At 41.5% G+C, this 23521-nt stretch overlaps 3 protein-coding genes across 4 annotated transcripts; 2 read left to right on the top strand and 1 right to left on the bottom strand.

Annotated features, from left to right (window-relative positions):
- The first annotated feature begins 54 nt into the window (after positions 1 to 54).
- On the top strand, positions 55 to 9556 carry dpp3 (dipeptidyl-peptidase 3). The gene is made up of 19 exons (XM_070917250.1): positions 55 to 83; positions 1232 to 1390; positions 1551 to 1695; positions 1844 to 1933; positions 2249 to 2386; positions 2755 to 2829; positions 3098 to 3188; positions 3463 to 3593; positions 3882 to 4012; positions 4205 to 4263; positions 4756 to 4950; positions 5073 to 5185; positions 5293 to 5385; positions 5668 to 5730; positions 5814 to 5938; positions 6670 to 6790; positions 7091 to 7270; positions 7517 to 7679; positions 8608 to 9556. The coding sequence occupies exons 2-19, from the start codon at positions 1266 to 1268 to the stop codon at positions 8748 to 8750; spliced, it is 2181 nt and encodes a 726-aa protein (XP_070773351.1). The 5' UTR covers positions 55 to 83; positions 1232 to 1265; the 3' UTR covers positions 8751 to 9556.
- Positions 9557 to 9851: 295 nt separating this feature from the next.
- On the bottom strand, positions 9852 to 14263 carry LOC139295616 (ras and Rab interactor 2-like). 2 transcript variants are annotated; one of them, XM_070917829.1, is made up of 6 exons: positions 14166 to 14263; positions 13417 to 13620; positions 13187 to 13307; positions 12504 to 12576; positions 12236 to 12327; positions 9852 to 11632 (listed from the first exon to the last, which is right to left on the bottom strand). In XM_070917829.1, exons 2-6 carry the CDS (start codon positions 13618 to 13620, stop codon positions 10149 to 10151), a joined length of 1974 nt encoding a protein of 657 aa, XP_070773930.1. In that variant the 5' UTR covers positions 14166 to 14263; the 3' UTR covers positions 9852 to 10148. The 2 variants fall into 2 exon arrangements, with proteins under 2 accessions (XP_070773930.1, XP_070773931.1); XM_070917830.1 differs by having other exon boundaries at positions 13193 to 13307.
- A 1444-nt stretch (positions 14264 to 15707) lies between these two features.
- rbm14a (RNA binding motif protein 14a) lies at positions 15708 to 19488 on the top strand. The gene is made up of 7 exons (XM_070917934.1): positions 15708 to 15868; positions 17169 to 17353; positions 17561 to 17758; positions 17867 to 17976; positions 18090 to 18371; positions 18475 to 18701; positions 18996 to 19488. The coding sequence occupies exons 1-7, from the start codon at positions 15708 to 15710 to the stop codon at positions 19486 to 19488; spliced, it is 1656 nt and encodes a 551-aa protein (XP_070774035.1).
- Positions 19489 to 23521: the final 4033 nt, after the last annotated feature.

Here is a 23521-nt window from a genome sequence, read left to right as displayed (position 1 = left end):
CGGCTCTAATGTTGAATGAGTACAGGAAGTGTACAGCGTGAGACTGCAATTTGACGTTCGCTGGAGCTATTGAAGGAAATAAGGTAACAAGCTGTTGAGTTGGTATCCACCTTTTTACCTCCTGAAATGTAATACGTAGAAGCTAATCATTCATAGAAATGGGTCGCATAGTATTTGCGACTTAATATTTTGCTCACAGAAGTCGTGGCAGTGTGTTTAAATGCTCCCAAGCACTCAGCAACCGTCTTAGCATGCACGCTAGTAACGTTAGCTAACGTTAACGTTGAGGTAAGTTAGCGGTTTGCAGTAGCCTATAGACTAAACGTATTTCCAGTACTTAAACATGCAGTTTGCACTAACTTTGAAGGGGCACAAAAAGCGTGTAGCTTGTGGCATAAAGGCGCTTCACTTTAAGTTTTAAGTTTAATGGAAAGTGAAACAGTAAACTGGCTTCAGTAATTGTGAGTGGTTCCTCTTGAATCTGTGCCATGGTCGGTTATGATAGATCAAGGTTCAGGGACGAGCACCTGCTGTAATTTGAATAAACTTTTTGTAGGTTTTTGTCTTTGTCTGCAACCCAGGCTTACCTTTAACTTTTAACTTACCTTATCGTACTTAAACAATATCATAGACCTTTCATTACACTACACACCACTTCAATCACTGCACTTCCCACCCTTTGCTACTAGAACAAAGTATCTTAAAAAGATATAGGAAACAGCAGAATGCTATATCCAAATTGAATTGCCTTGACCAAGAATGCTAGGATGTGTTGTTCTTGCTGCTGTTTTATTTTTGTTCTAAGTTGTTTTTGTGACATGTCCCTTTGTCCTGTATATCATGCTGAAACACAAATAAAGTTTTCTTAACTTAACAAAACTAAGTTGTCAATAATTTTCATGATCAATTATTTAAGTATAAAAACTTTAGTTTCAGTACAACTGTTAAGTTGGTAAGTTAATAAATGAGCATTTGTGTGTTTGTACTTAGCTTAATCAGGTGTGCAAATCCTGGAACTCATTGTAAAAAAAAATGCTGTCAGTTCTAACTTGCAATTATTTTATTTCCTTATCCCACGCAGTACTCATCTTATTACTACCTCTCTTCTTTCATCTATATCTCCTCTCATTTCTTTGTCTTCCACCTCCCATTTACACTTCCTTACTTAATGTCCCCTACCTCATCTATTCCCCTCTTTTTCATTCTTTTCCCTTTCCCTCTCTTCGTTCAGTTCCTTATCATCAGTGTTAAACCTCAGACTAAAGATGGTGGACTCCCAGTACTACCTCCCAAATGACATTGGTATCTCTGCACTTGACTGTGGGGAGGCCTTCCGCTTGCTTTCGCCTGAGGAGAAGATGTACGCCCACTACCTGTCACGCGCCGCCTGGTACGTTACTGATCACAGGATGTAGCAAGTTCAAGTCAAGCACTATTGAAATCAATAGATGCTAAATGGAGTTACCTCTGTGAAAATGTATTTCTCACTCATTTTAAAGAATAAAGAGAACTGACACGCTGCTCACCAAAAATAACATTTGCTGTCTTAGGTATGGTGGTCTGGCAGTGTTGCTTCAGACCTCCCCAGAGTCTGCAAACATCTTTGTCTTGCTGCAGAAAATCTTCAGGAAGCAGACGCCTGCACAGCTGGAACAGGTCGCAACAGCAGCTGGACTCAGCTCTGAGGAGTACCAGGTACAGGTCTTTGTGTCTTTGACTGATTCTGGTTCTGTCTTGACTCACCTTTCACCCACAAACAATTGCAAACATGTGTAAAGATGTTCATTATGCCATTAACCAGATGAAAATTATTTTTATGATATTTTCTTGTATGTTATTTTAGGCCTTCTTGGTGTATGCAGCAGGTCTGTATGCCAACATGGGAAACTACAAGTCTTTTGGAGACACAAAGTTCATTCCAAATCTACCTAAGGTAAGGTGGCCTGCTGTGTCAGCTCAGATGCTTAACAGTTTTACAGGAGGTGGACACAATAAGATGAACACCTGTACAATTTAATGCAATCCGATACAACGCCATTTAAATATGGTCTCAAGAATTTCCACAGAGTTGAATCAACACTTCTCTTACACAGCATCACCATAAACACAATATGAATATTCGATTCTACAAGTTACTACTAATAAACTGACAATTCAGTGTATTGTGAGGTGCCCATGATCTGTAATGCTCCTTTACTGCTGCTGTGACATATTTTAAGATGTCTGCATCTGTGTTATGTTCACCCAGGACAAGCTGAAAGCTCTGGTGAGGGCCAGCCAGGCATTTCAGGAGCAGCCCACTGAGATGGAGGCTCTGTGGGACAGCTGCTCGTGTCTCATCTTCTCCCTGGAAGACAAACAGAAGCAGCTGGGGTTGGGCGACAAGGTGGGATCTTGTATCATTTGATGCAGAGTTCAGGTTAGCTTTGACAAAACTATTTTGTCTGGTAATATTTAATGACACATCCATCATGTTGCCAGGATTAGATAGATTTGACAAATGTTAAGAAGACATTTCTTATTCGCCATCATAAGTGCTGGTTTAGGACTGGAACGTTTTGTTCTCTTTTAAGTTACTTGTGTCCGATAAATTGAGTATTTTCAAGTAGCATGTCAAATGGTCTGCAGGTTGGTGTCTTTAGATTGGCCACCAACAACCCCAAACTTCCAGGGGGAACTACAGGTGATCCGGTACTGTGACCCCTATGAGAAAATACATGGCTCATGAAGTATTTTTGCTTTTCTTTTCTTCAGGGAATTACCACCTACTTCTCAGGAAACTGCTGTCTGGAGGATGCTGAGCTGGCTCAGAAGTTCCTTGACTCAAAAGTAAGCTGATTCACACCAAAAATAAATATTCTTATTTCCATTTTTCTTTCCCCAATCTCTGGTAATAACCTGTTTTTCCTTTTCTTCTGTACTCCATTCTGACATGTCATTCTCTTCCTCGTTGCACTGGATTTACTTATTTTTCTTAGTCTTCTCTCACCTCCTCCCTACATGTTGATAGTTCATCCTGTCTCTGTGTCTTTTCTCGCTCCTCCATTTATCTCTCAGATCACTTATTCTTAGCTGTGTTCTTGTGGTTTGTCTCTAGAAACTGTCTGCTTACAACACCCGTCTGTTTAAGAAGGACAATGGAGGTAAAGCCTGCTATGAGGTGCGCTTGGCTTCAGCTGTGCAGAAAGGTCAGAACTACAGTAAACTATGATTTATATGAGAACCAGAATGAGATTTATAAACATTTACAACAGCCATATTGCACTTGTGACAGATTTGGCATACATACTTTAATATGTATCACATGTCATGTAGATTCCACATGTTATGTTAAAAACATTCCAGCTTGTGAACTCAAATACATCATGATTACCATCTAATGGATGTTGAGAGATTTGTTTATGTAACCAATGTTGTTAACGATGCTACACAGTCAGCGATTAAAGCAAATGTACTTCACAGACTGTGCAGTGGATGGGGAATGCGAGTCATGCTGCGGCAACTTCAACTTTGAAGACAAAGAGTTCACTGTGAAGAGGGGAGACTATGCTCCTCTCATGGAGAAAGTCAGCTATTACCTCCAACAAGCACAGGTGAGAGCGAGGGATACGATACGTTAATGCAGAACTGTTTGGAACAGGAATAAAATCACCAACATATTAAGTTGATGGAGCAATATACATTTGTCAATTTTGCTGTAAAACATAAAGAAGTGTGCTGTAAAATAAATGTTAAGTTTTAGGAGAGGGAAGGTGAGAATGCAAAGATAGAGCCATATGTTTAGGAGGAGTGTGAATGAATGAGCTGATAACCTGAAAATAATCTTCCTGCCACAGTTCCACTCTTGAAAGTCTTGTTCTGTTTCCAAATACTTAACTCAGGCCTATGCTGCCAATGAGAACCAGAGAAAGATGCTCGAAGAGTACAGACGCAGCTTCACCTTTGGCTCGGTTGAAGCCCATAAAGAGGGCTCGCGCTACTGGATCAAAGACAAGGGACCAATTGTCGAGAGGTGAGCACACTCAAATCAACCAATCAAATGAACACATCGACTGTCCACAATGAAGGTTGTTCCATCATCCAGTACCTGCTTATTTAACACATTTGAATACTACTCTCTTGTGATAATCTCTGAAAACTTTCTCTTTATGCTCTTTACTCCTCGTTACTCCTTCACTCCCCCCTCCCTCTCTCCTTCTCTCAGTTATATAGGTTTCATAGAGAGCTACAGGGACCCATTTGGCTCCAGAGGAGAGTTTGAAGGTAACTACCACGGTGATCCAAAACAGTGATATTAACGTGTTTATTAGCTTGCAGGCTGCGATCCCATGTGCCTCTATAGGTTTTATCGCTTTGGTACAGAGCTGAAGACTATTAAGGGAAAAATTAACATTGTGATTGAGCTACTTAAAACCATTACTTAAGTAGATTATGTGCAGCTTTTAACTCCAGTAGGTAAATTGGGAAATAATGCATCATGTTAGCAGTGATCGCAGTGATTTTTAGAGGGACACAAACTGCAATGGAGGTTGTTTAATACTTGAAATGACACAATATTTCACTATTTAGCTGGTAGTCTGCTATCAATCCAGTCCATGGTCATGGTATTAATATACTTTCTGTACCCTCAAAGAATTAGGCTCATATGTGAATGCGTGTGTGTATATAAATAATTCAAATTACAGGAGGGTTTATATTTGTTTTTTGTTTCTGTCATTTCACTTCCTAACTTCGGGGTTGTGATGTCACCTCAAGGTTTCGTTGCGGTTGTGAACAAGGCGATGAGTGAGCGTTTTGGCAAACTGGTGAGCTCAGCAGAAGTCTTGCTCCCTGAGCTGCCTTGGCCCAGGGAGTTTGAGAAGGACACTTTCCTCAAACCTGACTTCACCTCGCTGGATGTCCTCACCTTCGCTGGGAGTGGAATACCAGCTGGCATCAACATCCCCAACTGTACGTATGCTGAGATGTGGACGTATACACTATGTCAAATTTAGCTGTTCAGTTGGTTTAAGTTTAAAATCTGTCTCACAGTATTACCCTTAAAAACAATGTTTGTGTGTTTCTGTGTGTAGATGATGACATCAGACAGTCAGAGGGCTTTAAAAACGTGTCGCTAGGCAACGTGCTGGCCGTAGCCTATGCTACACAAAAAGAAAAACTCACCTTCCTGGAGGAGGAGGACAAGGTAACGCGTGCTGCTTCCTGATTCTCTTACACGGCAGCTCTCTCACACACTGCCATAATTATACATTGCCACGTGTGTGTGTGTGGTTGGTTTTTTTTTTGCACTAGGATTTGTTTATCAAGTGGAAGGGACCATCATTCGAGGTGCAGGTTGGACTTCATGAACTGTTGGGCCATGGAAGTGGCAAGCTGTTTGTCAAGGTCAGTCAAACATACTGCTGCTGTACACTCATATAAGCACCAGAGAGCAATTAGCTGTGAGCAACCACAGTAATATTGAGTTTGAAAATATTTGCAATTAATCTGATATGATCTGTTGCCCTTTTACTTCCCTTGGTATGTCAGTAAAAAAATAATTTATGCAGTCAATATTCAAGGATTTAGATTTTGTTGATTTCTCCCTGTTAAAGTGTTTCATTTAAGAATCGTCAGTGAGGAAATCAAATCTGATTTGTGTTTGTTTTGCTTCATCTCTTCTTATAGGATGATAAGGGCAAGTTCAACTTTGACCAGAGCAAGGTGATGAACCCAGAGACTGGAGAGCCGGTGAGTTTGTTTGTGTGAAAACCTGTTTTTAATGTTGTCTTCAGTTGGCAAAAACAAACTGAAGGTATGAGTGTGTCTTTTAGGTGTCCAGTTGGTATCTGGGCAGCGAGACGTGGGATAGTAAGTTCTCAACGATTGCTTCCTCTTACGAAGAATGTCGCGCCGAGTGTGTCGGTCTCTACCTGTGTCTCAACAACCAAGCGCTCAGGTACGTCATGTTTTGCTTATAACCTACACACTCTGTCTATTTCTGTGAATTTGACATAGATAGTTACATATATTCATATAATGGAATGAAGTTCTTTAAAAACTATATGAACCCTGCATATGTGGCTCAGTAGATCTGTGTGAAGAATTCAAAATGAACAAACTCTGTTGCTGCTGTAATTTGCTATTAGATAGAAGTTTCTGAACGCTCTTGATTGGGGGGAAAAGTTCAACTTAATAGATGCAGATGTATTTTTTTTTTTTTACATAGTTAAGACTTCAAGATACATACAGAAATTTGTTATAGTCCAAAAATGTTGTTATAGACCCCCAAGTCTTCTAAATCCCAAACTTTCTTCAGCTGGGAGAACACTTTGTACGAAAACAACCCAAAGAGAGTGCATGTTTTCAGTTTGTTTGGGAGCCTTAATGAGCTGTTTAGTTCGCTTATACCTCTGGGCGGCTCTGTACAGGGGATGCTATGTTATTATTTGTGTCACACACAGTCTCACACTTTATTGATGACATTTTGGGGAAAATAATGAATGTTATTTAGGCAGTTTTAATGACATTTACTGGAATAGAGTGTTATTATTTCTGGTAAAGCTCACGTGATGTGTGGCCATGAGGGAGGCCAGCATGTTAACCTGTGTGTCTGTGTCTGTGTCTGTGTCTGTGTGTGTGTGTGTGTGTGTGTGTGTGTGTGTGTGTGTGTGTGTGTGTGTGTGGCAGTATTTTTGGCCATGAGGGCCAGGATGCGGAGGATGTGGTGTACATTAACTGGCTCAGCATGGTCAGAGCTGGACTGTTGGGCCTGGAGTTCTACACACCAGAGAGCAAGAGCTGGAGACAGGTAATCTGGCCGCTGTCCATAACATGCTGTCTATCTCACTCTTTACTTTGCAACATGTAGTAATGAATCATATAACTTTCATTTATACAGAACTTCAGAGATGCATGGTGTTGGGCGAACAGTGTTTACAAGACGAGTCAACATACAGACCATTAAGCATGTGTTTCTTACAACCTGACTGGCTCAGCTTTATGTATCTGTGTTGTTTTTATAATTCAGCTTATAGTAAGTCTGTCTGTGTTTATATAAGCGTCAGGAGATGTATACAGTGTACGTCACACGTATGCGTGTGTGTCTCAGGCTCACATGCAGGCTCGTTTCGTGATCCTGCGTGTTCTTCTGGAGGCCGGGGAAGGCCTGGTGGGCCTGGAGGAAGTGACGGGACAGGACGACAAGCCTGACGCTCGGATCACACTCGACCGAAGCAAGATCCACACTGTAGGCAAGAACGCCATCCACAGGTTCCTTCGTAAACTGCAGGTATTTCCACATTTCTGGCGGACAATTTCCCAGCAAGTACAACGTATTGAAGGAAATACTACAAATCCTGAAAATACATTGGAATCTGATAAAATGAAAACAACATACTGTAGATACATGTCACACTGGTCGTTATCTTTATTAAAATGATTTGATTAAAATGACAATTACTTGAACGTGCCCTGTGGAGTCTTTCACCCACCTCTATACCCAACATGTTGCTAACCTGATTCCATTGTTTTGTAGGTCTTCAAGTCAACCGCAGATGTGGAAGGAGGCAGGGCTCTCTATGACGGCTACTCCACTGTCAGCGACGCTGGTGCTCACAACTTCTTGCGTCTCCGGGAGACAGTACTGCTGAGGAAGGAAGCTCGTAAGATGTTTGTCCAGGCCAACTCCAGAGTCAGTGGTATGTATCTGTATCTGTACCTGTTATGGGGGTTAACACAGATGCACACATACAAACATGTGCACTCAAATCAGTCTTTACTCTGCCATTTAATTTCACGGCATCAGTTACATTACTGTGGTTTACGCTGCCAGCAGCACATTCACTAAAACAACAGAAATCCATTCGTCCTGATTATATTTCATGAAAAATATCTCTGTTCAACAAACGTCAAATGAATCAAAGCATGATTAGAGAGAACCAAAATACTTCTCCCCTTACCTTTCTGATATTGGAATTTGGGGGTGATGTGTCTGCCAATTTCAGCCAATCCCACATTTTCACTCATTTTACACAGTGATTGTCCAGCTGTGCAGAGATGACGAAGGAGCCAGGGTTTGAATATGTCTGTCAAGCTCTCTTTTTTGCATTTGTTTAACAACTATTTCTGTCACTTTTCATGTGAACAACACAATGAATGGCTTCCAGGAGAGACTGAAAATGAACGCATCTCTCCGCTATTTATGTCTCTCTTTAAACGTTTTTCTAGTGTGTTTTATCACAATGTTTAGTACATTGTCTCACTACCAGACTACAAACTGTAGCATTGCTCTCATACACAGTTACAGTTTGTGAATTTATCATCAGAACCCTGACATCTCTCATCATGTGGGGCAAATTTGCTGAACAGAAGGGTAATGTGACCGTATTTTCTAAAATGTGGCCATTAGGAACAGATATGAACTTTTTTTTCAACATGGTCTGACCACACGTCATACAAACTAGTTATTTTCTATTTTATAAGCTCTGAATTTATAATAGCACTACTTCATCAATACAATCAAAACAATAAATCACATTAAAAAAACCTTTTACTGTTACAAACTGCAATTGTAGACTGACTTAATTATTCATTTTGCGTCTGACTGTCTGTGTGTGTGGTTTCCAGGGGACAGCGCAGAGCTGGTGGAGTACGAAGGCAGCGCGGCAGGTTTGATTCGCTCCTTCACTGAACGCTTCCAGGACGACGCAGAGCAGCTGGAGGCTGACCTTTTGGAGATGAGCAAAAGAGACGGCCCCTGCTGGTGTTGATGGACGGATTATCTGCTCCTTTTTATAGGCTTCAAAAATACCAACCGAACCATATAACCTTTTCTTTAACCATTATGTGAGAGCAAACTGATTCTTAATGGATGTTAAAACACACAAAACTGCAAAATGATCCACGTCCTTTTTAGAGGACACTGAACAGACTAAAGTTTCATACTTCAAGTAAAGCCAAAAGACTAACAGATCTGCCAAAGACACCAGCCACAGTTTCTCCAGCCACGGTCCACTTTCAGGTCTGTCTTTGATAACAGGTTAAAAAACCAATAAATGAGCTGATACTTAACCACGCTATCACTCTTTTAGATGCATTTAGGAAACACATTTTTCTAATGAGAAGTATTAAACTATCGATTAACCCAACACTGCCTGACAATAAAAAATGGTTCCTGGGTATAAACGTGTGTAAGTGACTGTTAGTAGTTTTCAATTTCTGATCATGGCAAGGTCAAAAATTGACTTCAGATGTTCACAAAATGAACATTCTGACACGTCTTGAATGATGTCTATGAATTGATTTTCACAGTCAACTTTTGGCTTCTTCCATCTGTACAGCTTGTCCATTAAGATAAATGTTTGTTCAGTCTTGGGGTTGATGAGGATTTGACAGGTTAAGACTGTTAATTAGCTGCCATGACGGCTTGATGTTGACAGTAAGGCAAAATAATACATTGTGCTATTTTTTGTTTGCTAGGTTTGGAATGAAGAAGTCATGAATTAATTGACTATAAAATATTGCTGTGTCTGGAAGGCCTTAAAAATGGTGTATGTAAGAAATGTGGTGTTGAATCTGCACAAAAAAAATAAAAGTTTGATAAGATCTTAGCGAGGTTCTTTTTTCCGACCAGAACCGTAAGACAGTTGCTTTAATTTTTATGAAATTCACCCACAATCTGAGATGAGAGACATAAGAAACAGCCCTGATGATTGAAGTAGGACTTTTATCAGAAGAACACATGCTTAGTTGAAGTCTGAAGGTTTATATGTCAACATGTCTGCAGAGAAGAGTTCAATTCAGTCAGAAACTGAATTCTGTTAAATATATATCACAGTAGAACTTGAGAAAGTTTCAAGTCTGCAATTTAATTTTCAGAAAATACTGACATGAAAGGAAACAAATGGCTCGCTGTCAGGTAGGAAATCTGTTTGGGAATGCTTTAGAAAATGGTTGGCGATTGCACATAATAAAAAGTTAAAACAGGCAAAACAACTACTATCTGCATTAAAATGTTTGTTTTATAAAGCTTATTTAATTCAAATTCAGCTCTATTCTTAAATGATTTCATGGTAGGATGCTGTCACCATATCTACACTAAGTAACTCTACACAGTGCTTCATGATATCACATCATGTAATTCTGTTACAGTCTAAAATGTTTGTTCGCTAGAGGCTTGCACCGTTGTCCTGTTTGTGGGGTGAGTGAGGTGGAGTCTCTGCTGCTCCCTCTAGACTGCTGAAGGAGCTGCAGCTGTCTGTGTCATTTAGAGAAGCAGCATTCATCTGGAAGATCAGACCCCTTTCCTCATCCTCCCTCCTTTTGTGCAGTTCTTCATCATCTTCGTCCTCATATTCATCCGCACCTGCTCCCTCCTCCTCGGCCTCCCTCTCTGATCTCTGCTGATCTGGTCGTGAAGGAGCGGCAGGTGTGTGATAGGCCTGCTCCACCAGCTGAGCGAAGGATGGAGAGGTGAAAGGAGAGAGAGAGAAGGGGAGCTTAGGAGAAAGAGATGGGGACTGATAAGGCGAAAGAGAGGGCGAAGCACTGGGTGAGTCATATGGAGAGAGGGAAAAGGGAACCCGAGAAAGAGATGGGGACTGATAAGGCGAGGGAGAGGCAGAAGCACTGGGAGAGTCGTGGGGAGAGCGGGACGAAGATACTTTGGGGACAAGGGGAGGCGCAATGGGAGAAACAGATGGGGAGAGGTAAGGAGAGAGAGAGGGAGAAGCACTGGGAGAGTCATGAGGAGGCAGGGACGAAGATACTTTGGGGACAAGGGGAGGTGCAATGGGAGAAACAGATGGGGAGAGGTAAGGAGAGAGAGAGGGAGAAGCACCGGGAGAGTCATGAGGAGGGAGGGACGAAGATACTTTGGGGACAAGGGGAGGTGCAATGGGAGAAACAGATGGGGAGAGGTAAGGAGAGAGAGATGGAGGATGGGAGAAACTGATCATTGGAGAGGGCTGCATGTAGTCTGAGTCATCCGGAAGATGCTCCATTACTGTTGGTAGCTGAGCTGTAGCCTCCTCTCCCATGACTCCAGCTTTACTTTGGCCTGGTTCCACCAGTGTCAGAGGTTGGGGATGGGTGTCCTGAACTGTGGGATCAATCTGAGTGGCTTGATTTGGGTTCTCACCCTGTAACAGGCCCAGGCCTTCACCGGGATGGGTGGTTCCTTGTCCCCGTTTCCGGGCTTTACATCTTCCCTTGGTTTTGGGCATTAGAGGTGGTGGAGGAGGAGGAGCGAGCGGGGGCGACAGCAGGGTCGACGTCTCTGTGGAAAGCCGAACCTTGAGGCTGCGTTTGAACATGCGCCGTCTGGACAGAGCGTTCTGGGACTGCAGGAAAAGGGGGTTGATGAAACAGAGAGCGCCCTGGCCGGAGCCACAGTCCAGCTCTCCGGGGCTGCGCGTCGTGATCGGACAAAACTCATGGAACAGGGTGGGGTTGGCACCAGATTGCTTGGTGGCAGTGTCTGATTCAGGTCCAGTCTTGAGCTGGTTGTCTGAGTCGGGCTGGGGAGCTGAACCTGTCTGTGGGGCAGCAGAGGGCGGGGCTGAGGTTACAGGGTCTGGCTTCTTCTCCTTGTCCTTCTGGGGCTTAGGAGCCTCTCGCGGTCCACGGACATTTAGTTGGGAACTCCAGAATTCTATAAAACAATACAGATGGTTTTTTTTTCATTATGGTGAAACAGTGATTTACGCTTAATTGGTCCATTTTGAGCAATTACCATATATTCCTTTGTAATATTGATAATTTCATAAACTGTACAAAAATAATTAAAAATGACTATGAAATGAATTAATGCATTTAATACAAGAGTAAAAAATATTACCTTGACAACGTTTCAACTATCTTCTAAAAATTGTGTCATCCTTTTATCCAAAAAATGTTTTTAACTTAACTTGTTTAAAAGCAACCACCACACTTTACATGGTACATGTAAATGTATAACCCCCAAAAAACTTTTTTTAATATTGTTATTTTCTGTTTGATATTTTGAAATAAAGAGTATACTTCATGGAATATACTTTTGATTATAATTCATCAATAAAACTTAATTTCAACAAGTTTCTCTGTCTACTCATTCATCCTAAAAACAAAAATACCTACACACAAATATTCCCAGTGTTAATGTCTGTCAGCACTGGAGAGGTAATAACTGTATGTATAGTATGTGTGAGCCTTGCGTAAATAAATCCTTTAAGGTATGTATTTGAGGCTGAGGTTACAAAATCTGCTGTTCACCAACCTATTCCCATGTGTGAGATGGACTCGAGCTCTTTGTGGGACGTTGCCTTTGCAATGGCTTCAGGAAGCTCCAGAGGGAAGGGTAAGACATCCCTGACACACAGACGATACATAATAACAGTAGTTCGTGCAGATCAATAAATATTGACAGTGGTCAATCAAGAAAAGGAGGGGAAAGAACTGATAACATACTGTAGAGGAAGTGAAGGTAAAAGATCCCACAGGAGGCACAAGACAGCTGAGGAAAATGAGTGTGAGGAAGATTTTACCTGCTGACACAGTAGAAGGAAATGAGTCTCGGGAGATCTGGAAAGCTGATGGCTGAAGTCTCCAGAGACAGAGCTGTGAGGAAAATTCAAATGGAGGGGCAGAAGGGTTGTTAGTATCAACAATAGCATATGGTTGTGCTGCCTCTGGGGTAGATATTGTTTGCATATGAATATTAACATACTTTGAACATGGACACACTGAATGTTATATTCCTTTTGATTTGAAAGATAAATGTAATTACGTGTAAATACTCTGTAATACTGGAGCAAAGCTGTGTTAAAAGGGCTATACCAGTAGTTTTGCCATTTTATAAAGCGTACATACATTTAAATTGATTTTCTACATTCCAGGAACCCATTGGTTGCCATTTGATTCCAATCGGTTCAGCATTAAAATAAACAGAGCAGAGAAACCAGGACCAGTTACTGCACAATCTGTCAGCTACTTTATAAAATCGTTGGCAATTCTGTAAAGCACACATGAGTAGGGGTCAATGAACTGTAATAAGTATAGTAATTTAAACAGAGCTGTTTCAGCTTTGTACCTGTGGAAATCTGTTGAATTAAGCTCTTTGTTTTGCTTGGATAACCGAAGCAAAGTAAGTCTCTTATTTCCTGCAATTTCAACATGACAAGTAGCTAATCAGACCATTAAAACTCGTGAGGGTTCAGGAGTGTCTTACTCTTACTGGAGTGTTCCTCCCTGATTCCAAACTGCTGGACGAAGGACGGCACGCTGTCATCCGCCAAACGAACACACAGCACATTTCTCTGGGAGGTGCGAGACTTACGCACCAGGAAGGCCTGCAGGGCAACACAACTGACAATTGAGTGCTTGTGCGAGTGTGTAGGACATGGGAAGAGAAGGCAAGAGAGGTATATATGTGTAAGTCTGAGTGTATGTGGTTCTGACCCCTGGAGGCTCCCTCTGCATTATGTGCAGTGCAGTGGCAGGGTTGATTGACAGCTGAAGCCAGACAGGAACTGTGAGCAGGAGACGGTCCAGTACGCTGATGCTTCTCAGAGAGGCCCGTCCCCTTTGATGCCCCAAGAACTTGCGCTCTGACGGCTGGGTGGGCTCTGGGAAATCATACAGAGGTTCTTCTTGCTGTGCCATCTACACACACACACACACACACACACACACACGTACACACAAAAGTATACATGTGGTTATAACAGTAATTGTCCTATAACTGATCATGCACTATGGTGTACGCATGCTACAGGTGGTTATTATGTGTCCCTGTGGCTCCCATTCACAACAGGAAGATGGGTGGTATGGCTGCGCACACACATACACACCTGCGTAATAAATCTGCCTGGATTGGGATCAGCAAGTCTAGACTTGGTAAAGTGCAGCAGCTCAGACAGAGTTTAAATGAAATTCGGAAGGTATGGGAAACAAACTATAGACACACAAGCAACATAGACAAACGACACTTTCAATATTAAAAAATAAATACTGGTAATGATGTAGTTGGCTTAAGGCTGTCATTCTGAACATACAGAGCTATCTCCCTATCAAACCTGCCGCATTCCTGTAAACCTTGTACATTTCCTCTTCAAACTGTGCTGCACACACAGTCTTCAAGTCTACAATCACACAACTTCTTACATGTCCTTTAAACGTGTACTGCGCAATTCTCATTTTAACATTACCAGGCTCGTTGTTTTATCCCCTTCGGCTCCACTTTATGATGGCATGCTCCTTACTCCTTCCTTCAACTCCTCTTCGGCCTGTCATGACCTGTGTCTTTTCCAGATCCGGAGACGTCTCTCATGTTTGGCTCCTCCTCCCCTCCCACCTGATCTCACCTGGAAACACATGTGATCACACTGTGCGTCCTGGGCCGGAGCTAGACTCACGTGTCCGAAATTTGAACTTTTAGTATTGTGGTTATGCCTAACATTATGGCCGTAACAGGGCTAGCAGGGGTTTCATTTAAGTGTAATAGTAGTAGTGTAAGTTGTTAGTTTACAGCGGCCATCACAGATATAACCATCACAGTATTTATATTTATGTGCACATAGTGTACATAGCGGGTTCTCCCTAAGCACATACATTTACTACATTACTGCACAACCTGTGTTATATTTCATATTATATTTTATTCTTTTTGTATATATTATACATTTTTTCCAATATTCTTTTTCTCATTTCTCATTTACTTGTGTGCTCTTCCTTGGTACATATTTGTATGAGCATTGTTAAACTTAATTTCTCCTTTTCCACATACTATTATCAAGTATCTTAGGTCTAGCTAACTATACTTTCATTGGGAAACATCTCTAAGTCAAATAACCTTATGCCCAGAACATAACAAAAAAGATATCATGCGATGTGGTTTGAGAGCCGTACACTTGGTGGTCTGTGTAACTGTGGTGTGAAGAACCATCTTGTGCAAACCGGTGCAAACTTGATGAAACTGCGCCCCCATGGCTGCCAGAGCACCTCAAGAAACCGGAAGCGGATGTGAGGTTTGAAACACAGCTCCGAGACCGCGTTGGGTAAGAAGTCTATGTACTGTCATAATTCATTATGTTCACCTGTTTTGTAAAAGACTGAAAACGCGATATGATTGCCGGTAGTAAATATACTTTATCGTAGTTAATACCAGTGGTGGATCTCTAGCTTAAGCAAACGTTTTCAACCGCTTTTATAAAACCACCACGTTAGCGTTAGCTAGCTAGCTAGCTAGCTAGTTAGCTTAGCTAATGTTAGCTACGTCGTCAATGTTTGCGTTTAACAAAATGGCCAGTAGTGCCTGTACTTTTTACCTAACTGTTGGTCGTGTAATTGAGCCTACATTTTTTACCACATAACCAATATTATGTTACCATTTATGTATCGTTTATCTGGTATTAGCTAGCTAACCTAGCAGGTACACCGACTGCCTCTAACTTCATTGGATCGATTTTCGCCGCGAAAGTTAACGGGTTTATTAGCTTAGCCAGTAATACTTAACTAGCTAACGTCAATACGCTTCTTACACGATTTGTAAATTATAACCCCATCTAGCATTATCACTACGGCTGAATAAAATCAACTAAACCTATCAGCCAGTCGGGATTTTGCAAAAACGCGAGTTTTGTGTTGAGATTCACAAACTAACGTTAAAAAAATTAGCGTTACCCAGAGTATCACGCTTAATGAAAGCGTCCTGTTTACTGTTTTTTTGCAGATGCCTGGTTGATACAGAGATGAGCGGTGAGAACGTGAAGTTGTTTGTGGGGAACCTTCCTTTGGATGCAACTCACGACGAGCTAACGAAGCTCTTTGCTCCGTATGGAGAGATCAACACCTGCTCTTTGCTCAGACAATATGCCTTCGTTACCCTGAGGGGAGAGGGGGCAGCAGACAGGTATTCAACTTTTCATTACTATTATTAGATATTCTGAATGAATATTCTTGCATATCATGGGTGTAAAGTTATATGGTGATATAGCATGTTATATCTAAAACAGTTAAACAGGCAGTTTTTGCCTCTTTTGCTCATCAGGTTGCCATTATACCAGGCCAGGGGCTTTACTAAATTATTGTTAGTGAAATCAGTCCAGCCAGTCGGTTTTGTAATTTTTAACATACATAAAAGTTTATTCATCCCTAAGAAAATGTTGCTAATGATTCTTAGTATGAATAGGAAAATACATATGCACATATTATTCTGTATATATACTAACTATACATACATAGCTAAATATACATGTAGTGTAAAATCAAATGAAAATAGAAAACTATTTGTGTAGAGCACAGACAGGTGCAAATTACAAATGATGGTGTAAGTATCAAATAAAGTGCCAGGTATCATTTACTAGGTCATAAATTATGGGCAGTGAAAAACATTGTACAGAAAGGTAGAAAATGACAGTATTATTATGAACAAGCTACATAATAGTGGAAATTATGAAAACTTCACTGAAAGATGCATGTATGTGTTACAATGTGACAATATAATTAAGGAAAAATGTTATAGAAAGGTGAATCAGTGTTACTACATTACAAATGTTACAAGCATATAAATAATGGAGCATGTAAGGAAAGAAACGCTTAATTTAACGCCTAATATATGTTCATAACATTCGAGTGTAAGAGTTTGCCTTTGATTGAACCCAGAAATATCCTCAGCAGTTATCAGTGTGCAGCAGCCTGTTTACAAGTGAAAAAGCACACTGTGTGAGGTGTGAAAAACCTCAATTAGCTTTGAGCACTGTCTCTTACGCTACCAAAAGGCAACTAGAATTCTGATGATTGAAAAGATCAAACAACAAAATTATAGAATTTCATAAAGGTCTAAAGTTTGCATAAAAGAACTGACGGGCTTAGTGCTGGTGTATCTTAAAAACGGCATAACTTTTTAAAGGCTTTGTTTGGCTGAAAACAACTGGAAAAGAACTGGATCCCTGCAGAAAACTAGATTAGATCAAAGAGACTTTGGGTTCTTTTGTCTATTTAGAGTTTGATGCATGAAATTTCCAATGAAATCTAAAATCACTAGTAAAACAAAGACACTGGCAGCATTTGGCTGGTATTGTTTCATCTCTTCTATTCTATAAATTGTTTTATTCATTTTTAACCTCACCTAGTATCTGCAATATTAGTGTTAGTGTCGTCTGCTGTACACCGGATGGTGACTAAGATCATTCTTGTTCTCGCTCTCACAGGGCCATAAGGCATCTTGATGGCAAAGAGTACAGAGGCAGGCCCCTGGTGGTCGAGGAGTCTCGTGCCCGCCCACCCAACTCCACTAAAGTGTTTGTGGGGAACCTCAGCGCAACATGTTCAGCAGATGACTTGCACGGGCTCTTCTCAACCTTTGGAAGAGTTTTAGATTGTGATAAAGTCAAAGGTGAGTTAGAAAGCCTGTTGCCAATACTGACGGGACAGCACAAATAGGGAGTTTTCATTAGAGTTTGCAGAAGTCCTGCGAGAACAATTGCATCTTGATGAAGATCAAGTTTCAAGTGTTAAATGTTTGAAGTTAATAATGGCAAACAAAAAGTGAATTAATGACTCACACTAACACTGATGTCCCTGCTTCCTGTATACCCTACAGCTAGATTATGCTCAAATGTTGGCTATGCGTTTGTGCATATGGAGAGGAAGGAGGAGGCCCTGGCTGCTATTGATGCACTCAACGGGACCATGTACAAGAGCCGTCAGTTGGCCGTAGAGCTGTCCAAAGCCCAACCTTTGATCAACCAGATTGCAATGGCTGGAAATTTAGCCAACGCGGGCGGTGGTGTAGCAGCAGGTGGAGATGAAGGATCCATTAGTTTTTAAGTTTTTTGCATATAATTAAATGCTGAAAACAACCCATGTCCGTGTTCTCATCATGTTTTCTGCTTCCTTCTACCTGCAGGTGGCAGGGAGGGTCTTCTTCCAAGACCACCTCCATCACTAGAACATCACCAGAGTCAAGCAGCCGTGCTAGCAGCAGCTGCGGCCGCGGCGGCTGGACTACCCATACAAGTGAGATAATTCTCTAGCAGGACATCCACTATCTTGGGAAAACATGTAACTTATGATCTTTGAAAACTGAGACAGCTGTGGAAAAAAACCTCATGTTTCATCTGCCTTTGCAGGTTCAACAAAGTGTCCATAACTCATTCTACAACACCACATCCTTTGACCCCACCTACGCTGCTCTGAAGGGCATTACAAGCGCTAAAGGTGCAGATGGGGTGATATACGGCGCTCTTGCCAGCCAGGTGTATGGAGCCGTTGCTGACCAGGTGTACCAAGATATGGCCAATCACAATCCTGGACCCAGCGCTGTCGTTGAAGAAGTAGAGCCACAGACCGGACCAGATCCAACAACGCTTTTCGAGGCAGCAAGAGCCAAGTTCTTTCAGGAGGGACAGAAGGTCTTTTAACATTTATTTGAGTAAAAATGTATAATCTTCTTCTCCATGTATATTTTTGTGTGCCTTTTTCTATGTATGTTAACTGACATTGTGTCAATTAAAGGTTCTAGCAGAGCAGCAGGCAGGAAGAAAGGCAGCAGCTTCTTCAGATAACGAGCGGGACCGCAGCCCAATCCGCGGAAATCGAGCCCCCCTCCTCCCGGACCCTGTTCCGGGTTCCTTCGCTCAGATACGACCCAAACGCCGCGCCCTGCTGCCGACACCACCTGGAGCACCTGAAGAGCCCCCACCTGCCACCAACACTCCTGAAGGGTCAGATCCTGTTGCTAGGTACACATAACACATTTTAGTATGTGATGGAGGCAGAAGAAAATTAAGCTGCTGTTCTTCCAATAAGATGCCTTCTTCCACTAGCACATATAATGATAACAACTGCAACACTAATAATTTATTTACATTATTTATTTACAATATAGTTTATTTACAGTCAATGATTACAAAGTGCTTTACAAAAACATTAAACAATAAAGAAAACATCCACTTGTCTGTTATTTTATGTGAGATGTGATTTTTAATTTAGCTTTGTTTCTACTCTCCCCTCTTCAACTGTAAACTGCACTCCAGGTCGTACACAGAGTACTACCAGCAAATGCATCAATACCAACAGTATCAACAACAGTACCAGCAACAGTACCAGTACCTCCAGTATGCCTACACCAATCCTCCTCCTCCCCCGCCACCTCCTCCACCTCCACCGGCCACCACACAGGCACAGGCCTCAACCACGGCCACTGCACCCCCAGGGACATACTCGGCACCCCCGGCGTATGCCGCATCGGGAGCCTACCCACCGCCAGGAACATACGACACTTCGGGAAGTTATGACGCCTCATCCGGGAGCTACAACGCTTCATCTGGGAACTACAATGCCTCCTCAGGAAGCTATGACGCATCTGGAGGCTACGGGGCACCGGGAGCATATGATTCATCGGGAGCTTACGCAGCAGCGGGAAGCTACTCCACATCCACACCGTATGAGCAGACACCCGCACACGGGCAACCCATGCCCCAGCGCCATGATTACCCTTACCACACGCCAGAACCCCCTTATCGATAGTCCCACCCCCAAACACTCCTTCCACACTGCAGATGTGTGTGTGTGTGTGTGCGTGTGTGTGTGTGTGTGTGCGCGCGCATGTGTATTTACATAAGGGACAGTTTAAAGAGGGAAAATCAGAGAGGGCGCAAGGTTGTAATTTGAATGTGCTTTAAATCTGAAGCATCTCCCCCTCTCTCCATCTTAACCTAGTCTCTAACTAGCTTGGCTGTTGAGTTAAGTGGGTGGTTATATGAGTTAAGGTCTGTGGACAAGTGAAAATAAGTTGGACAGCTAATATTGGAATATTGTCAAGCATTCACAGTTTCTGTTAGGTGTTATAGAGACACAGCTGGTTCCTTGTTGAATGTTAAAGAGGCTTAAATGTTAGATTCAGAGGCCAGGGTAAGATCTCATAGAAGAAGCCCTTTGTTGCTGGATGAAGGCCTTTTATATACTCTACATAAAAATGCACGAAATATGGATTTCCTTGCAAAACTGCATAGAATAAAGCGGTTAAATTCATGACAGTAAATCGTAAAGTCAATTCATGTTTCAAGTAAAGTAAAAAAGAGTAAACTCATCTTGCAGTGATGGAGATTCAGGTCTGTAGGCACGTATTAACTATTTTAGAATATACATCCAAACCCACTTGTGTGGGCGTAGGAACACCCTGTGTGGAGTATGTAACAGGCCTCTGTTTGAATTTAGTTGCATTGACCCTTTTGTAACAGCCAGTCTGTTCTTCCAGACATTTAACCGCCTAATTGGTAATAAATGTCGACTAGAAGCAGAAATTGAGGGAGTGGAGAGTGTTTGTTAATCGACCAGACTGGTTTCACTGAGCTCACAGGTTTAGTGCTCATAAAGCAATTCACACTAATTTTTCCCCTTCTCAAGTTTGGATCTTAGAAATCGTTGATATGGCAAAAATCACAAATCGACATGTTGAAATTGAAGGTTAAACATGTCACTTAGTTTATGTTGCAACTCTGTTATCTCTTTATCATAAAGTGATTTTCCCTGCTGGCATTTAAGGTTTTCTTGAGCCTACCTGTTGTTTTCATGGTGTGAAGAGTGACCACAGAATACATTTGTTGTCCTCACAGGCCTTCCTGTTAAATTGGGAGAGTTTGCTTAATTTATGACGGATATTACCAGTTTGTGATTTATGTGTGCTTGAGGTTTCACAATTAGGAGATAGATCTTTTGACACAACTTCGATAACAACAGGGTAAAAATACTGTGCCGGTCCAAACATTTTCAGCAATTAACTTCTCTTGTAGCTCTTGTTCTCTTGTAGCGGTTAGCCATAATTTATCTTGTTTTCTTGCTTAGCCCAGGCTCTTTGTGTGACTCGAGGTCTACACAAACAAATCAAGGCGAAACAAACCGTTTCCCACTCTGAGGACTTAAATATATCTTGTCGAAGGTTGGTGTTTTCCTCTAAAACATTGCAACAGAATCCTTGTGTAATTTTGTAGTTATTCACCTTTCTTTCTTTCTTTCTTTCTTTCTTTCTTTCTTTCTTTCTTTCTTTCTTTCTTTCTTTCTTTCTTTCTTTCTTTCTTTCTTTCTTTCTTTCTTTCTTTCTTTCTTTCTTTCTTTCTTTCTTTCTTTCTTTCTTTCTTTCTTTCTTTCTTTCTTTCTTTCTTTCTTTCTTTCTTTCTTTCTTTCTTTCTAGTTCAGCTTTGTGTTGAATTGCTATCAGAGCTTCCTGTGTGAAAAGAAAGTTGAATGCGTCCACATCTTTAGGTCATTCTCAGTTGAACCCAGGTTTTTGATATTCTTTCAGACTGAAGAACAGTTGTTTTTTTGTTGGTTGTGTACACATTTGAATTTATAAAAGCCAGAGGAATGGCAGCATTGTTGGGCCAATGATGTTAAGCGAATCTGAGCATTATATATACTTAAATTTCCAATTGGGTTTTTGTAATTTTCTATCATTAGCTTTTTGTTCCAGTCTCAACAGCTGCTGTCATGCCTCTGCTCACATTGGAAACCATTGCTGATTTAGACATACTGTTGAAATACCAGAAATTGTACAATTTGGTACTCGTGTAAATACTTAAAACCTTATTTTACTGAAAAAGTAATGCCAACCAACATTTGGTTGAACGATAAGAATATTGACTGTTAATATTAAGATGAAGTGATTGTATTTCTTCCTAAACAGTTGGACATGGCGAAGAGACGATATGAAGTAGGGCAGTTGAGTCGTTGTACCGGCCTGTTTGTGTGGCAGTGGCTGAAAGGGATTACCGTCATGCTTGTAGCATGTAGTGAGTGTATGAACCAAACGCACCGTAAAGTCAGACATTTCATACGATTTTGAAATGCAGATCCTAAAAATTGGAGAAAACAGTGATTCACCTTTTGAGCTGAGAGCAGGTAGAAGTGTATTTTCCTCTAAATGCAGTGCAGTGGTGTGTTGATGTGTGTAGCGTAGGGTTATTGACTGAGTGGATATGAGGTGACAGTCTTGGTGCTGCAGGTGAACATGAAGGTTGTTTTGGATTTAGCAAAGGCTGCTGATTTTCCCGAGCAGCAGTGAGAAGGGCCGATGACCTTTTCCTTTTCCCTCTTCTGATATCACCAGGAACACACACCTCATTTTGACACAGGATCACTGGCTTTCTCTGCAGTCATACCACACCCAGACAACCCCACACTTGTATCTAGACGTATTTTAACTGGGTTCATTGCATTACTCACGTGCAAATGATACTAATGCACACCTGATTCCACCTGTATTTTATGACTTACAGCAGTTGTTCCGTTCGTGAATGTACCACACACTAGTTATTCATCTTATTTCTCATTCGCCACCTCAGTTGGTAGTGCTTTATTAGGTTTAAGTGACACATACCCTCTCTAAATTTCCACATTATTCCACCTTCTCCATGTGAACTGTTAGTTGCATGCCTTGTTGTTGCTGCTGCTCCAGCCACCTTCTTCCTCTTGCTGATTATTGCAGCTAGAGTGGGAGGGAGCCAAACTGAGCCCTTGCCCTGGACGTACGCCACACGCAGCTGTAGCGTGGGATGGGGAAAACAGCAGCGTTAGGCCTGAAAATGCTGTGGACGATGGGGTGTCCCCCCACTAAGGTAAACACTCAGACCACACACTCCTGCCCCTCCCTGAAACAAGTGTACACACTCACAAACACACACATACAGATACACCCAAGTCCATACTTCCTATTCCTTACCTGTCTTCAGGGATTTTTCTTTGTCAGGATCTCAGATTTTTTGGAAATGGATCCCCCATTCTTTTTTTAATGGGAGATTTTTCTGTTTTCAGGATTTTCCTGATCATATCCCTAATTTTTTCCCCCCAAGCATACTCTGCTCATACATTCCTGCTCCCAACATACTGACCGCTCACACACACAAGATTTGGAGGACACGTATACCGTCTTTAATCTAAATCTGAAGCAGTTGTGATGTTGTTAGTATATCCCGTATCTAACAGTCCGTCATTCAAGACTACCAGGCAATCACAGCCAGAGCTGGACGTGGAACATTTAGGTAGGATGGGTTGTTTTAGTTTTTGTAAATGCGCCCCTGGGGCCACTTCGGGGTTAAGTGCCTTGCTTAAGAGCACATCGGTAGGCCCTTCATTTCAGAGTTGAATAACCCGGCTCAGGATCGGTTGCTGGTTCAACGCTCGACTCCCCCCTCTCCCCTAAAACAACGATTTTTGATGCCACATTCAACTTGTATGAATGACAATGAACACAAATATAATCATTTTGTTTTAAATTACATTTTGTCCTATGTTCTTTGAAATGTTTAATTATCAATAAATGAATTTCAACTGAACCATAGCTTCTCTGTGTGAATATTTTAATAGTTTCCACTCTCACAACTGAGCTAATTTATGAATCAGTACTCAGGTACAAGCTAATTAATGTATTATTACTTATGAATGTGTTTGTTGAGTCACCAAATAACTATTAAGAGCTCAGCATCAGATGACGTTTTATTCCATTTTCTTCCAAAAACATCAACCTATGCTTTTCAAATAAAAACCAATAATTTGATAACAATCC

This window comes from Enoplosus armatus, chromosome 13 (genome assembly GCF_043641665.1).
Source record: "Enoplosus armatus isolate fEnoArm2 chromosome 13, fEnoArm2.hap1, whole genome shotgun sequence".
Taxonomy (NCBI): Eukaryota; Metazoa; Chordata; class Actinopteri; order Centrarchiformes; family Enoplosidae; genus Enoplosus; species Enoplosus armatus.
The sequence above is the reverse complement of the archived record's forward strand: the minus strand, read 5'-3'. Positions and strand labels throughout refer to the sequence as shown.

Coding starts and splice junctions, on each gene's coding strand:
- dpp3 (XM_070917250.1), top strand. CDS start 1,266: ATGGTGGACTCCCAGTACTACCTCCCAAATGACATTGGTATCTCTGCA. Junction 4,013..4,204: donor AAGGGACCAATTGTCGAGAG/GTGAGCACACTC, acceptor TCCTTCTCTCAG/TTATATAGGTTTCATAGAGA. Junction 6,791..7,090: donor AGAGCAAGAGCTGGAGACAG/GTAATCTGGCCG, acceptor TGTGTGTCTCAG/GCTCACATGCAGGCTCGTTT.
- LOC139295616 (XM_070917829.1), bottom strand. CDS start 13,620: ATGGCACAGCAAGAAGAACCTCTGTATGATTTCCCAGAGCCCACCCAG. Junction 12,328..12,503: donor TCCTTCTACTGTGTCAGCAG/GTAAAATCTTCC, acceptor TCTGTGTGTCAG/GGATGTCTTACCCTTCCCTC. Junction 11,633..12,235: donor CATCTCACACATGGGAATAG/GTTGGTGAACAG, acceptor ATTGTTTTATAG/AATTCTGGAGTTCCCAACTA.
- rbm14a (XM_070917934.1), top strand. CDS start 15,708: ATGAGCGGTGAGAACGTGAAGTTGTTTGTGGGGAACCTTCCTTTGGAT. Junction 17,977..18,089: donor CGGCTGGACTACCCATACAA/GTGAGATAATTC, acceptor CTGCCTTTGCAG/GTTCAACAAAGTGTCCATAA. Junction 18,372..18,474: donor TCTTTCAGGAGGGACAGAAG/GTCTTTTAACAT, acceptor TGTCAATTAAAG/GTTCTAGCAGAGCAGCAGGC.